This window comes from Jaculus jaculus, chromosome 8 (assembly GCF_020740685.1).
Source record: "Jaculus jaculus isolate mJacJac1 chromosome 8, mJacJac1.mat.Y.cur, whole genome shotgun sequence".
Taxonomy (NCBI): domain Eukaryota; kingdom Metazoa; phylum Chordata; class Mammalia; order Rodentia; family Dipodidae; genus Jaculus; species Jaculus jaculus.
The window spans coordinates 64,536,940-64,552,127 of NC_059109.1; the positions used below are offsets into that span (position 1 = coordinate 64,536,940).

The following is a 15,188-nucleotide window of genomic DNA, read 5'->3' on the forward strand; positions in this document are numbered from 1 at the left end:
CCATAGTATTAAAACAAAACAAGGCATTGATGGAATTATAAATAAGGTATAGAAACAGGTGAATGATGACTCCAGCTGGCATGGAGTATGTGGTGAAGAGGAATAGAAGGATACTGATATCATATTGGCATGAGGGTTATGGAAGAAGACTTTTATTGAAAAGAAATGACAACAACCTTGTATTTGAAAGGCTAGCAGTTGAGGTCCTGATGGTCTTGTTTGTCATGTATGTGTATGCACATGAGGTTTAGCTTAAAGTCAGAAGTCATTGAGTCCAAATAGAGGGTATTGTGGAAGCTATGGAAATGAAATCACTGGGAGAAGGAAAAATTAGTGAAAAGATATTCAGGGGTAAAGTCTGTGGATGAAAGAGATGAAAGAAAGAAGAACCAGAAAAAATATTTTGAACAAGGAGGTAAGAGATGAATTTTAAGAAAGATTAAAATCCTTGAGCCAGATGCCAAAGGAAACTAGAATGGAGTGAAGGTCAGGGAATTATATTTGGCAATTGCAAGGTTCTGTGGAATCTTGACAGTCATAATTGTAAGACAGTGAGTAGGGCATAGACCATATGGTAATGGGTTAGGAAGCTATGATGGACAGCTGATAAGTTTAACCAGGAAGGGTTGGTACTTTAGCTTAAAGGAAAGCCAGTCAAGGGAAGGAATTATTGATTTGCCTCTCTGTGTCCTTTTCTCTCATTTCGATAGAAGAGGACTTGTGTTAGTCAATGAAAGAGTCAGAAAGATCATGAATATGTACGTGGAAAGGGAAAGAACAAGATCTCAGAAGAACTGTGGTAGGATTATGAGCAGAGGTGGTTGGTGAGCATTAGGACTAAGGCTATCTGTCATTTCCTTTTGGATGGTTTATAAGTTTATACTGAATACCATTTTAGCGAAGTGGTATGAATGTTCTGCTAGAGTGAATATTGGAGGCTTAGAAATGTGAAAGGATTAGGGGTAACCATTAGAAAACAGGGATATCAAGTATAAAAGTATTGCTAGGCAGCACTAAGGGTGAGAGAGAAAATCAGCATTCCTTCCTGAAGCTGAACTGAGGAGAGGTGTATCGTAGGAAAGGGTGAGAAGCAGATGCTGTAGGAACGAGGAGAGGTACAGACTGTTGAAACCTCAAATGTCAAATGTAGAGTGGTTCTGACTGAAGACCAGTTGCAAGGACTTCCATGCTTGAGTGTTAGTCTGCAGTAGAGTAGACTGATAATTCATTCTCACTTTTGACCTCCAACCTGGCTAACTGCATTAGCCTTGTTTTCTTTATCATACTAAGGTGAAAACATTGGGAAGAAGTTATATCAGAGAGTCTGTACAGCTGTGTACTACTCCTATATTGATGTCTATGTCTACTACAGGAAGAAGATGTTCTTATTTTTATAGATTTATCATTGGAAAATTTGAAAGTGTGTGGATTTGGCCACAATAGTAAAGCTAATGTTCTTTATTTTTCTTTATTATTTTTTTTAGTAGTTACTGCAGCTTCTTTTCACACTAAAGACTCTACTAACAGAAAACCTTTAACCAAATGTCAACCCTGTTTGACGTCCTTTAATTCTTTGGATGTTACTTCCTCTAAAGCAAAAAAAGGAAAAGAAAAGGAAATTGCAAAACTGAAACGACCCACAGCACTTAAAAAGGTAACCCAAATTTGGAAATGTTTTTATAAGTCAAACAAGGGTTTAAATCTTAGCCTTGCAGAATTATTTATAATATTTTAGCTAGCATTTTTGTGAAATAGTTGTAATCTATGATGACTAGTTAATTCAAAACCAACAGTATGACTTATATGGAAAAACACCCTGAATGTATGTATTTTTTCTGTAAGGATTTAAAAAGTACACAGCTAAGGTTTTAGACCCTCCCCCACCCTGCACTCCCCACCCAGGAATCAAAAGCCTGAATCTTACCTTTCTTCTTCTTTTTTTTTTCCTCATCTTTCTTTTTTCTTTTGCCTCTGTGGCTCTCTTTTCTCTTTTCCCTTTCCTCCTATCCTTATCTCCTTTGCTTTACTTTTTCCTTTCTCCCTTTTCTTTGCTATGCTGAAGATCTAACCCAGAGCTTTCCACAGCTTACACAAGCACTCCTTCTCTTTAGCAAGCTAGCTCTGGATCTTAGTACTGACTTCATTGTTTGCTATGGTAGTTGTTTGAAGCAAACTATTTTTTTACTCTTCATCTTCCTCACCTATAGATTGAAATAATACCTGTTTTGATTAACTCAGTTATTTGTGGTCTAAAACAAGGTGATTGAAAACTATAAATCATGAACTGTGGGAATTCATTTCTAAACTTAAAGTTAACTATTGTTTTGGAAACTCATGTGTCACCCAGAATTTAAAGAATGGGACAGATATGATTTGTTAAGCTGTGTACTTTCTAGAATATTTGCCTCCTTTTATTGTGTTTTAGTATTTTCTTCAATTATAGTGCTAAAATGATACTTTCCCTTTTGATGGTCCATTTCTGTGTAGCTGAGTAACACATAGGCAGCTAAAAATCTTCATGTCTGTGCCTGTGCATTAGTGTACATTGTAATCATTCAGTACTCAGTTGAAGAGTGAGAAGTAATTACAGACTTTGTAATGGCTTTCAGGTTATTTTGAAAGAAAGAGAGGAAAAGAAGGGACGTCTAACTGTGGACCACGGTGTTTTGGGATCTGAGGAACCAACGGAAGTACATTTAGATTTTATTGATGATTTGCCACAAGAGGTTGTTTCCCAGGAAGGTAATGGGTCTTAGTTCTCCTTTTCTCTTGGCATAGTCTACAGGACTTTAATTGCTACATAAGCCATCACTAGTTAGGCTCATAAGTGGAGGACAAAACATGCAATGAAAAGCAGCTGATGGGAGGAAAGAATTTGTTTTGGCTTACAGTCTTGAGGGGAAACCTCATGAAGGCAGAATGGTAAAGTAGAGGCTGGGCATCACTTCCTGCCACAACAAGTGGAAGACATGAAGAGATTGAGCTGAGCTGAGCTGAATTAGTGGTAAACTGGGGGCTAGTAAACTTCAGCATCTGCCCCCAATGACACATCTCCTCCAGGAAGCCATTATCTTCCAAATTGCCACAAGCTAAGGACCAAGCATTCAAAACACATGAGTTACGGGGGATATCTGATTCACACTGCCCTAGTCTGTGACCTTTATTCAAGCCACCACAGTCTATGACCTTTTACAAGTGTAAATTCAGAATTTGTAGCCTTACTTAAAATCTCATCAATGCATTAGATCTACTCTGGAGCTGTCACAGTACTTTTTCCTTCTCTATACCTTTCTTCATGGGGCTGTTTTATTCCTTGGCTTATTTTTATTGATTTGTTGTTTTGCCTATGGAGAGTTAATACATGTGCCAAGAGATTAAAATTGCAAGACAGAGCCTAGTTCCTCAATAAGACTCTGATCATACCCAGAATGTAAGATTTCAGCATATAAGATTAAGGTCTATGTAGTAAGTAGCCAACACATCTAATTTTTTTTTTTTACCATATTTAAATCAGGTTAACATGTAGACTAAGCAACAGGGCTTCATTGTTTTTAGAAAAGTGAATGTCTTTCTAAGGATTGCTCATCTCTGCTACATATTTGGTTAGGATTCCCCTTTATTCTTAGTGTAATTCCCCTTATGTTTATGTATATCCATCCATTCATTTGGGAAATGTTTATTGAGTACCTACTTAACATGTATTTTGGTAACTAGTGGGAATTGGGAGGTTGGATGTTTAGAATAGACATAGAGGGCTGGAGAGATGGCTTAGCAGTTAAAGCACAAGCCTGCAAAGCCTAAGGACCTCGGTTCAATTCTCTAGGTCCCACATTTGCCAGATGCACAAGGAGGTGCATGCATCTGGAGTTCATTTGCAGTGGCCAGAGGCCCTGGTGTACCCATTCTCTCTCTCTCCCTCCCTCCCTCTCTCTGTCTCTAATAAATAAATAAATAAAATAAAAAATCGTTAGAATAGACATAGAATAATTAAGTGCTGCTACCAAACAGCTTACAAATCTCATACAGAAATAAGATTAATGTGTCAAGGCTGGGGAGATGATGCAGTTGTTTAAAGACTCTTCCTTACAAGCCTGCTGGCCCAACTTTAATTCCCTAGCACCCCTGTAAAGTGGCACATGTGTCTATGATTCTGATGTGCCTATAGCAATGTGAGGTGGAGCATGAGGATCTAAAAGCTTGTGGGCCAGATGGACTAGCCTTCATGTATGGCAAAATGAGAGACATCTGTCTCCAGAAGAAAGCAGGAGAGGAAAAACACCCTTAGGTTATCCTCTGACCTCCACACATGTGCCTATATACACACTTTATATACATCCACACATAATCTACCTGCACACTCAAAAAGCTGTTTGTAACTGCAAATTATTGGACTGAATATCCAATTGTGAATTCATTTTCTGAGTTTAGCTGCCTTGAGAAGCAGCAGTAAATGAATGAATGAATCAGTAGGTTGAGTCAAGAGTTGTCATCTGAAAATGTGGCTCCCTGAGCACAGAAGAAAAGACCAAATAGGCAAGTGTGGTGTATGGAGAGTCAAATACTGTGGAAAGAATGAGTGAGGTAGGATTTTTAAAATTGTATTTCCAGTGACAATCAGAATGTAGGAAAGAGAAATTTCTAAGAAGTGTGTGAAAGGATGAGTCTTGTGACTTGGGGAGAGGTGTAGAGCTTTGTTGTTACCTGGAATATGTTTTAGATAATTTGGCCTCATTTTTGTAGACTTATAGGCAGTGTTTGATTTCTAGAGCATATTTTAAGAGCTATCAGTAAGATCTTATAGTTTTTGTAATTTTAATTTTTATTTACTTGAGAGAGAGAGAGAGAGAGAGAGGGGGAGGGAGGGAGGGGGAGGGAAGGAGAGAGGGAGAGAATGTGAGAGAATGAGAATGAATAGGTGGGCCAGGGCTTCCAGCCACTGGAAACAAACTCCAGATGCATGTGCCACCTTGTGAATCTGGCTTATGTAGGTCCTAGGGAATCAAACGGAAGTTCTTTGGCTTTGAAGGCAAGTGCCTTAACCACTAAGCCATCTCTCCAGTCCCATTCTTACAGGTTTTACAAATATACCCAACTTGCCAGAGCTTCCAAATTCTTTTTTGTTTGTTTGTTTTGTTTTTTTGAGAGAGAGAGAGAGAGAGGGGGAATTGGCTCACCAGGGCCTCAGCCAGTGCAATCGAACTCCAGTCACTTGCACTACCTAGTGCACATGTGTAACCTTGCACTTATGTCACTTTTGTGCATCTGGCTTATGTGGGGCCTGGAGAGAGAGATCAAAGGTGGGTCATTAAGCTTTGTAGGCAAGCACCTTAACAGCTAAACCATCTCTCCAGCCTCAGAATTCTTTCTTTCTTTCTTTATTTGCAAGGAGAGAGAATATGAATAGGTGCACCTGGGCCTTCTGCCACTGCAAATGAACTCCAGACACATGTGCCACTTTGTTTATCTGGCTTTACATTAGATACTGGGGAATTGAACCCAGGCCATCTGGCTTTGCAAGCAAGTGCCTTAACCACTGAGCAATCTCTCGAGCCCTATAGAGCTCTTTAGCATTGGAGTCTCTAAAGTTCTTTCCCCTCACCTCACATTTCCACAGATGCAGGACTGAGCATGCCCAGTGATACTTCACTTTCTCCAGCAAGTCAGAACTCTCCATACTGTATGACACCTGTGTCGCAAGGCTCTCCTGCTAGTTCTGGCATTGGCAGTCCAATGGCATCATCAACAATAACTAAAATCCACAGCAAAAGATTTCGAGAGTAAGTGTTTCTTTGTTGTTGTTGTTGTTTGTTTGATTGTTTGCTTTGAGGTAGGGTCTCCCTCTAGCCTAGGCTAACCTGGAACTCACTATGTTGTCTTAGGGTGGCCTTGAACTCACAGCGATCCTCTTACCTCTGCCTTTGATTGCTGGGATTAAAGGTGTGCACCACCACACCCAGATTGAGAGTTAAGTTTTTTTTTCTCTTTATTGAGGTTAAATATCTTAAGGATTTTGATTGCAGCTCTGAATTTAGTAGTAGTATTGTTTCTCAGTAAGTTGAACAAAGGAAATACCAAAGATCTTTAAGTTTGTCCTGATTTTGTTTAACAGCTGGTTTTGCTATATTTAAAGTAGTACCTTTTGTCATTATCCATGCAAAGTGATTTGACAAATATCTTCTTTATCTTTTCTGATTTCATAGGATGTTTCTATCCTAGGATCCTAGCCCCTTCTATCCTATGTCTAATATGATGTGCATATATGTTTGTATACATGTGTATATAGTATAATGTGTCATGGGTTTTGCACCAAATATCTTTGTAAAATTTGCTAACCAATTAATAACATGTAATAGCATTCTGCTTCACGTAAGACCCTGAATCAATTACATAAAGCCATTTGGGTTTCTATTTATATTTGTAGTGCTGGAGATTGAATACAGAGCCTTGTGCTTTCTAGTCAGTCATTCACTGAACTATTAAGCCCAAGCCAAGCAATTTCTCTTGGAGCCAATATTTCTAGGATTTACAATTACAATAACTGGATACAAAAGATATAAAATATGATAGCCCATCTAGGAATAACTGTAAACTAACAGTTATTGCTGTGATGCATTTTAATATTTTAACATTTATGTATATGTCCTAATTTTACCTTTAAAAATCATGCATGAAGGAATCCTAGGATGAAAGTAAACTGCATTGGTTTGTTCTATGCCTTTTCCTTAATTCTATTATTTTTGAGCAAATATGTTTGGCCTAGCTTTGAGAAGTTTATTAAATGTTAGTTAAATGGAGCAATTGAAATACTTGGGAAATAGAATGTTACATATGTATGAAATGAATAGATTGAAAGAAAAGAGTATAAAGAAAATTGTAGTTTTGATATTCTATTCTTGAATTGCACTGTTTAATTTTGAATATTTTATGAGAGTTAATGTTCTCTTAGTCTATTTGTATCTTCTGAAGTAATGTCATATCTGTACTTTAGACATTTTTCACATAAAGCATTCCTAATACAATTGTTTTTCACTAAGAAAGGGCAGGTTCTTCCACTTTGTGACTTAGAAGTTGTTACTACTATGTTAGAAATTATGTAATTCTTCTTGATAAATACCTGGCCTTGGTAGAGACGAAGGAGAGCTAGAAAAGATGGAAAGTGTATATGAAAAATACATTTGGGGCTGGAGAGATGGCTTAGTGGTTAAGCGCTTGCCTGTGAAGCCTAAGGACCGGGTTCAAGGTTTGATTCCTCAGGATCCATGTAAGCCAGATGCACAAGGTGGCACAGGCATCTGGAGTTTGTTTGCAGTGGCTGGAGGCCCTGGCAAACCCATTCTCTCTCTATCTGCCTCTTTCTCTCTCTGGTTGTCTATCACTCTCAAATAAATAAAAATGACAAAAAAAACAAAAACACATTTGAATGACTTTCTTATCCCCGCAACTAAGGATAGCAGTGACCTCAGACTTTATTTGTTTTCTCCACTACAAGCATATGTGATCTCCTAATAGTTGCTTTATCGAATAGAGGTATGTGATTTTTTGCCTCAAGGCCTCCTTGGTTACTGAGTTCATCTTCCATAGCCATAGATCTTTAGCTCTAAAAGGAGCATGAAGTGCTTTATTTTTTTACTTTTTAAAAATTAATTAATTTGACAGAGAGAAAGGGGGGTGGGGAGAAACAGAGAGAGAAAATGGGTGCACCAGGGTCTGTAGCCACTGTAAACAAACTCCAGATGCATATGCCTTTTGCATCTGGCTAACGTGGGTCCTGGGGAATCGAACTTGGGTCCTTTGGCATTGTAGGCAAGTGCCTTAACCGCTAAGCCATCTCTCCAGCTTTATTTTTGTGATTGAAAAATGTATGTATAGCTAGGGTTTATCCAAACTTGACTTCTTTATTTTCTTCATAGATATTGTAATCAGGTTCTCTCTAAGGAAATTGATGAATGTGTGACCCTTCTTCTCCAAGAGCTTGTAAGTTTTCAGGAACGCATCTACCAAAAGGATCCTGTAAGAGCCAAAGCAAGACGACGACTAGTTATGGGCCTACGGGAGGTTACCAAGCATATGAAGTTAAATAAGATCAAATGTGTTATAATTTCCCCAAACTGTGAGAAAATCCAGTCAAAAGGTATGCACATTTTGCTTTTGCTTATGAAATGTTTTGCTCTTTATTTGCTATCCTTATAGCATGCTTTATAAATTTAAAGGGGGAGTCATGAATCTCTAAAAGAAAACATTGAACAAGAAAAAATAAAGTGAAGTTTTTTACTACCTAAAATTAAGTAAGATAGTTAAGATTAGATTCTTAAAAAGTCTCCTCATGTATGAACCCAGTGAAGGATTGTGATTGGGCCCGTGTCCCTTGATGTGGTCAGACTCAGGACAAGACAAGGTGCAGTGCTTTCCCTCTGTACATATAATCTGCTTTAAAATGTCTCATTGCCTTCCTTGGATGACCTTTCCCTCAAACAAAAATGAGAACAGTGAGTATCTCTGTTCCTGCTTATGGTGGAGATTTCGCTCAGAAACCAGCAGTTATATATATGCAGGGGTTCTTGGATAAGCCAACACATAGGGACATTACATGCCATGCTAGACGAAAAGTGCATAGGGAGTAAATACCAGTAAAACCGGTCTGAGTGATCTATCTCATGGAATTGTGATAAGCTACTTCTTGAGCGAAAAAATTGTGAAGGTCAAATTATTTCTTCATAGTAATGTTGTTAAATTGGAATTTAATTACATTTTGCTAATCTCTACAGCAAAACAAAAATACTAAGTTGGAAGGAATTGGGAAGAAAAATTACATATTTTTGTACTGCAGAATAGGAGATGTATTTAGTAGCAGAAGTGCTACAAATATTCAAAGATTCCTTTGCTTCAGCGTTCTGTGTTTTAGCTAGATTATCTCCAGTTGAGAAATAACGAAATAGAAACCTGTATTTTTTTTTTTTAATTATTTTCTTAGGCGGCCTGGATGAGGCACTCTATAATGTTATAGCTATGGCACGGGAACAAGAAATTCCTTTTGTGTTTGCCCTTGGAAGAAAAGCTCTAGGACGCTGTGTGAACAAGCTGGTTCCTGTGAGTGTAGTGGGAATCTTCAACTATTCTGGCGCTGAGGTAAGATTTTATACTGTGCTCTGTTCTTTGCATATCCCCCAGATAGCAGCACATTGTCTTTTACTACATGCTAGTGTATTCAAAGAAGTGAGTTATTGAATGAAAAGTCGCTTAACATTTCCTTTTTTAGTGGTGAAAACCTTTACATACATTAATTCTAATATACATTGAACACATTTTAGTTTCCATTCCTACCAGTGGCTTTTTCTTTGGCACTCAACTGTAAGTACTTGGTAATTATTTAGCTGTTAACTGAAGGTATCCCGTATTAATACAATGTGAAATAATTCCTTCCATCTATGATGGGTATATTTTGTGTACTAGGAGTCAGGAGAAAAAAAAAATCCTTTAACTGAAGGATTTTTGTTTAGAAACTGAAGTTCCTAAACTAGTTGGCACCATAACTCTGCACCTGATACCATCACCTCTGGCAGTCTCCTAGTAACAGAACTCATATAGTAGCTACTGATATCATTATTAATGTAGTGTAAAGATAATCAGCTGATGGTGTTTTAAGACTTTGTTTTTGAGACAGCATCTCATGTAGTCCAGGCTAGCCTCGAACTCACTATGTGGTCAAAGATGACCTTGAACTTCTGATCTCCCAACACTGGGATTACTGGTGGAGCATGTGCCACCACGTCTGATTTATGCATCAGACTTAGTGCTTGCTAACCAAGCACTGTGTCCAGTTAAATACATCGCCCAGCCAAAGTCTGATTTTGATTAAGTTGATTCTAAAGTACTTTGTAATATCCTTGACAGACTATGTCCCTGTCTGTTCCCTTTCTCTTCTACTCTGTTTGAATTCATCATTCTTGTGCCTTCCATGGCTATAGATGGTTGTCTGCTTTGTTGCTTTTTGTTTCTTCCCTTTAATTTTGAATTCCTTGAAGGCATGCATGGTACTTTTGTATCCCTGATACTTTTTACATTACTTCGGTAGAAATGGTTATAAACATGAGTGGAACGAATTGTGATAACTGTACATCTGTTTTTTTTTTTTTTTTTTTTTTTTTTTTTTGGTTTTTTGAGGTAGGGTCTCACTCTGGTCCAGGCTGACCTGGAATTAACTCTGTAGTCTCAGGGTGGCCTTGAACTCATGGCAATCCTCCTACCTCTGCCTCCCGAGTGCTGGGATTAAAGGCGTGCGCCACCACGCCCGGCTTGTACATCTGTTTTACATGAGCTATATGTGAAGTCAGCTCTGTGGAAAAGAATGAGACCTAATGCTTCTTTGGTGCGCTGTTAGAGTTATGGGATAGGAATGCTAGCAGGGTCCAGAAATATGGTTGCTTTTTTAAAATTCTGTTGCCTTCTTCATGAATTATGTTGTATGGTTTGATATTATAAAATGTTTGCCAGCTTTGTTTACACATTAATTATGTTTGCCTTCTATGACACTAAAATAGGTAAGTTATTATCTAAACCCAAATAACCCAAATATACTCTTTTATAAAAAATATTTATTTGGAAGAAAGAAAGAAAGAAGGGGGGGGGTGCGGGGCTCCTTCCTGCACAGGTAGTGCCGAGGGAAGGACCAGGCCTGCTGGTTCCTCCCTAGGGGTTGAGGGGATGATGAGCGTCGGACGACTCAGAAACCTCTCCTGGCCACCGGAGAAAAACCACACTGAGTCGGGAGTCTTCCATGCAGAAACAACTCGCTTTATTACTCTGAGCAGTTGCCTATATCATGTTGGGGATGAAGGCGAGGATTTTAGGATGGGGGCAGAGGTAAGGGCCAATAGTGAACTGTGACTATTGAAATGGTAATTACAATTGCCACGCGGAGGTAGCAGGCCAGAAGCCTTTAGGCATCCTGCTGAGTCCTAGCTGGCCAGAGACAGGTCGCCAAACTTTAGCTAGGCTCAGGAAGTTCCACTAGGCCTCATGCCTGGGCCTTTCAGGGCCCAACATCTCCCCCTTTTGTTTTTGTAAGAGCATTAGTCACTGTGGCCCCTGTCTTAGGTTGTCCCCCTCTGGGGATCTTACCTGTCATTGAGTACCAGGTGTTTAGCTCACTGAGAAGCCACTCCACGACCTGTCTTAGGTTGTCCCCCTCTGGGGATCTTACCCGTCATTGGTCACATGGAGGGCAGGGGAGGTGGCAGTGGGTCATCTGAGGAACTTAATTCCTGAGTTGCCAGCCTGTGATATCTCGACCTGATGAGGTTTTATTGCCTCCAGCGCTATGAATAAATTGTGTAATTTTGTTAATTACACAAGGCCCGACAGTGAGGATAAGGAGGAGGGGAAGGAGAAGGAAGGGTAGGGGTCCAGGTAGAGGGAGAAGGTAGGGTAAGAAGTCATGTAAGCCCGTCCATAGCAGGTTGTCCTGGGGGTCCCATCGCCTCCTCTCCATGTCTTCCTGGAGCCTGTTAATCTTGTCTTGGACGATTCCCGATTTATTGGCGTAAAAGCAGCATTTTTCCTGTAAAAACAAACATACGCCTCCCTTTTCAGCTGTTAGTAGGTCTAGTCCTCTCCTGTTTTGTAGGACTACCTTAGCCAGGGAATCTAGCTTCCAGAAATGATATCCCCATCAGGGATTAAGGTGGCTGGGGCACAAAGGCCCATCCAATTGCTGGGCAGAAAGTCATAGGCCATCTCACCTCCGCAAACATAAACCATTCCAGAAGGTGGGCAGCATTGATCATTGGGCTCAGTTGTGTTAAAAGTGCAGAAGGAAGGATGAATATCTCACATCTATACTGGAATTGTTAGGGCAAGGCGGGGCCCAAATGCTCAGAGGAAACATTGGGAAAAGCTGAACGGGGATGGGGAAGGTGGCTGAGCAGTTTTTTAAGGTCGTATGGACAACTATACTGTAATTAGCTGGAGAGGCCCAGATAGGAGGCAAAGCCAGCAATCCTCCACAAGGGAGGGAGTTATTTAGTTTAGCAGGATGAAGGACCACTTTAGGAACAGTCCTCAGGGGCGGGACACTCCCTTGAGAAGTGATTGTCAGTGTCCCCTTGTTGGGACAAATATTTTGGGTCTCTCGCTGGTACCCAAATGGGTCTTTTTCTTTTTACAAAGTTTTCCCATGGACAAAAATTTTATGAGCTTCACATAAGTTTCTATCGAAAAAACTCCTTTCTGTTACAGAGTTTTTGTATTTTAATTACTTCTCAGTACAAAAGACTATTAAGGCCAGCCAAATGGCTTCGACTCTGAATATACATAATCTTGCTTACATGTAGTTGCTAATGTCTTGCTGCCAGAACAGCTTCCTGACACTGAATGTACATAATCTTGCTTACTGTAGGTGCTATAGTTTTGCTAAAGCCTTGCTGTAGTTTTGCTAAAGTGTTGCTACTGAAAGCCCAGAGCTGTGGATACAAGTCCAGCCAAAATGGCTCCCGACAATTCCCCCTTTTTTATTTATTATTTTTATGAACCGGGCCCCACCTCGGTGCAGAAAGACTGTGTCTGTCTTAGGTTGTCCTCTACGATATTTAGGCCTTACCCATCATTGGTACATGAATTCCATCATTCATGCCCTGTCTTAGGTTGACCTAACTCGAGAGAATCTTACCCATCTTTGACTACCAGCATCTGCAGGGGTTTTAAGATAATGTCTCAGGAAACTGAGGTCGGGTCTGTAGCTGTATCCCATGTATTTCTGCACAGATATCCATAATGGATCTCAAAAGGCATTTAACGAGTATGGGCTGCAGACACAGAATAAGCAAAAGACAAACACCTGTAGCAGCAAAGCTTCCTATCTAGGAAGTGAGAATTCTGTCCAGGCAAGACAGACTTAAAAGCAGATATGAAGTCATCAGCAGCTCTAGCTGCATCAAAAATAAGCTGATTATTTTGTAAAGACAAAATCTCTGAATATAATTGAATCAGATCTAAGGAAATATTATCATTGTGCCAAGTATCTCTTAAATGTATTTCCCCAATGCTGTTAACTGTTATTATATTTTTTTAGAAGTAACACAAATCCATTGAAAATCTACATGACATTCCAAACGAGTTTTAACTTTTAACCCTAGTATATAGAGTATCTAACAGGTATCTATGTATGTATCTATGGTAAGGATCAAGCCCAAGATCTTAAAGGGAGATACAGTTTGAACTTTCTCAGGAACTACTTTAAAGCTGTGAGTATGAAGGATAGTTAGACATTAAAAGTACAAGCCTAAAGCCTAAAGCCACAGCACACTTTAGGAACTCCTGTTAGGCACACTTTGTATATCTTTAGATTGAAATCTGAAACCCACCATCACACCTTAAGATAAACAATTGAATATATTGGGGTCCATTTATTTAAATTACCATACTTTGCCCTTGGATTCTAATAGATTTATAACCATCACACATTATAAGTTGTTAGACAAAATTACAATATTTAGGGTAAATAAGGCCCTTTTTAGTTGGTCATGTGGGGGTATGGATTCCCCCTTTTGTTTTTGTAATTGAGACTCGAGAGTTTGATTATATATTTTTTAAAACTATTTTTATTTATTTATTTGAGAGTGACAGACAGAGAAAGAGGCAGAGAGAGGGAGAGAGAATGGGCGTGTCAAGGCCTTTAGCCACTGCAAAGGAATTCCAGACGCGTGTGCCCCCTTGTGTATTTGGCTAATGTGGTCCTGGGGAGTCGAGCCTTGAACCTGGGTCCTTAGGCTTTACAGTCAAGCGCTTAACCACTAAGCCGATGATTATATCTTTTAATAATAGCCTGCTGGGTGTTATATAGGATGCCTGTGGAATGTGAGATTTTCCAGGTCTGGAGAAAATCTACAAAGGCCTTGCTTACGAAGTAGGGGCCATTATTTGTTTTAATTTGATCAGGCAGCCCAAGAGTGGTGAAACATTGAAGCATATAACTAATGGCATGTTTAGATTTTGTTTTTTTTTTTCCGGCATGTGCCAATGTCCAGTAGGTGCGGGAAAAGGTCAGTGAGCCCAGTCACCACAAGATGGAGGACGTCCCCCTGTCCCCACCTGGGTCAGTCCAAGGAGGCCACGTGGCAGTCTCCTAGAAGGTGGATTGTCTGCCATTTCCCAGTAGGGGAGGGTCGGGCACAAGCTGCCAGGAGGGAGGCCATCTATTTAAATTACCAAATTTTGTCCTTGGCTCCCAATAGATTTATAACTATCATATATTATAAATTGTACTTAGTTTAATTTTAAAGGTCTCCACAGTCTTGACCAATTTAAGATATTGAGATTTGTAAAATTAAATTAGACACTTTTAATATATAAAGGCACAGAGTAAACATTTTTAACTGGTATAAGGAATAGTAAGGAGAGACTAAAACAATGTAAATTGAACCATCATAACCTAAAATTTGTCTCAGTGCCCGTAATTTTAATTTGCTTGAGGTTTTTTAGCTTAAAATCTTAAGTCTCAGCCGGGCGTGGTGGTGTACTCCTTTAATCCCAGCACTCGGGAGGTGGAGGTAGGGGATTACCATGAGTTTTAGGCCACCCTGAGGCTCCATAGGGAGTTTGAGGTCAGCTTGGACTAGAGTGAAATCCTACCTCGAAAAACAAAAACAAAGAAAAAACAAATCTTTAATTTTTTAATCCAATATCTCTAGCAAAGCATATCAGTCTATTACAAATTTAACCTTGATTAAACTCTTTTTGGGCCTGGGCAGCAGGACGCAGCCAGCCCTTATGCCAGTAGCCCAGTTCCAACGAAGTTCCCTGCAGTCTTTCTTTCCTCTTAGAAAGCTTGTAAGCTAAGCCTCGAAGTTTAATGCTGTCTGTACTTAGAATTTTTAAACTTTCATCTGAATAGTCCATAAAATTTGGCTTACCACTCCAGAAGACACCTTTAGTTGTAAGAATCAAGTCCATGTCTATTTTTTTAAAGCAAAGGTTCCAAAAGATTAACATCCACATGGTCAGGTTCATCTCAGCTCAGTAGACAGCTTTAGGTTTGTTGAGATAAACTTCCAGACCAGGTACAGTTTTGGAGGAAGGAATATTTACTGAAGCTTATAGATCCATGGGAAGTTCCATAATGGCAGAAAAAGCTGGCTTGCCTTCACAGGCCCAAGCAGAGAGAGAGAGAAAAGCACAAGCCTTTAGAAATACAA

The 15,188-nt window shown here is 39.5% G+C and overlaps 1 protein-coding gene across 3 annotated transcripts in view; it reads left to right on the forward strand.

Moving 5' to 3' along the window:
- Secisbp2l (SECIS binding protein 2 like) overlaps positions 1-15,188 on the forward strand; it is a 71,441-nt gene that overhangs the window by 42,961 nt on the left and 13,292 nt on the right. For 2 of the 3 annotated variants that reach the window (XM_045155940.1, XM_004669735.2), the window contains exons 12-16: positions 1,485-1,654; positions 2,610-2,742; positions 5,615-5,777; positions 7,911-8,131; positions 8,972-9,126. In XM_045155940.1, the coding sequence (XP_045011875.1) occupies positions 1,485-1,654; positions 2,610-2,742; positions 5,615-5,777; positions 7,911-8,131; positions 8,972-9,126 (842 nt within the window). The remainder of the gene's footprint in view (positions 1-1,484; positions 1,655-2,609; positions 2,743-5,614; positions 5,778-7,910; positions 8,132-8,971; positions 9,127-15,188) is intronic. The other variant, XM_045155939.1, reaches the window with a different exon arrangement.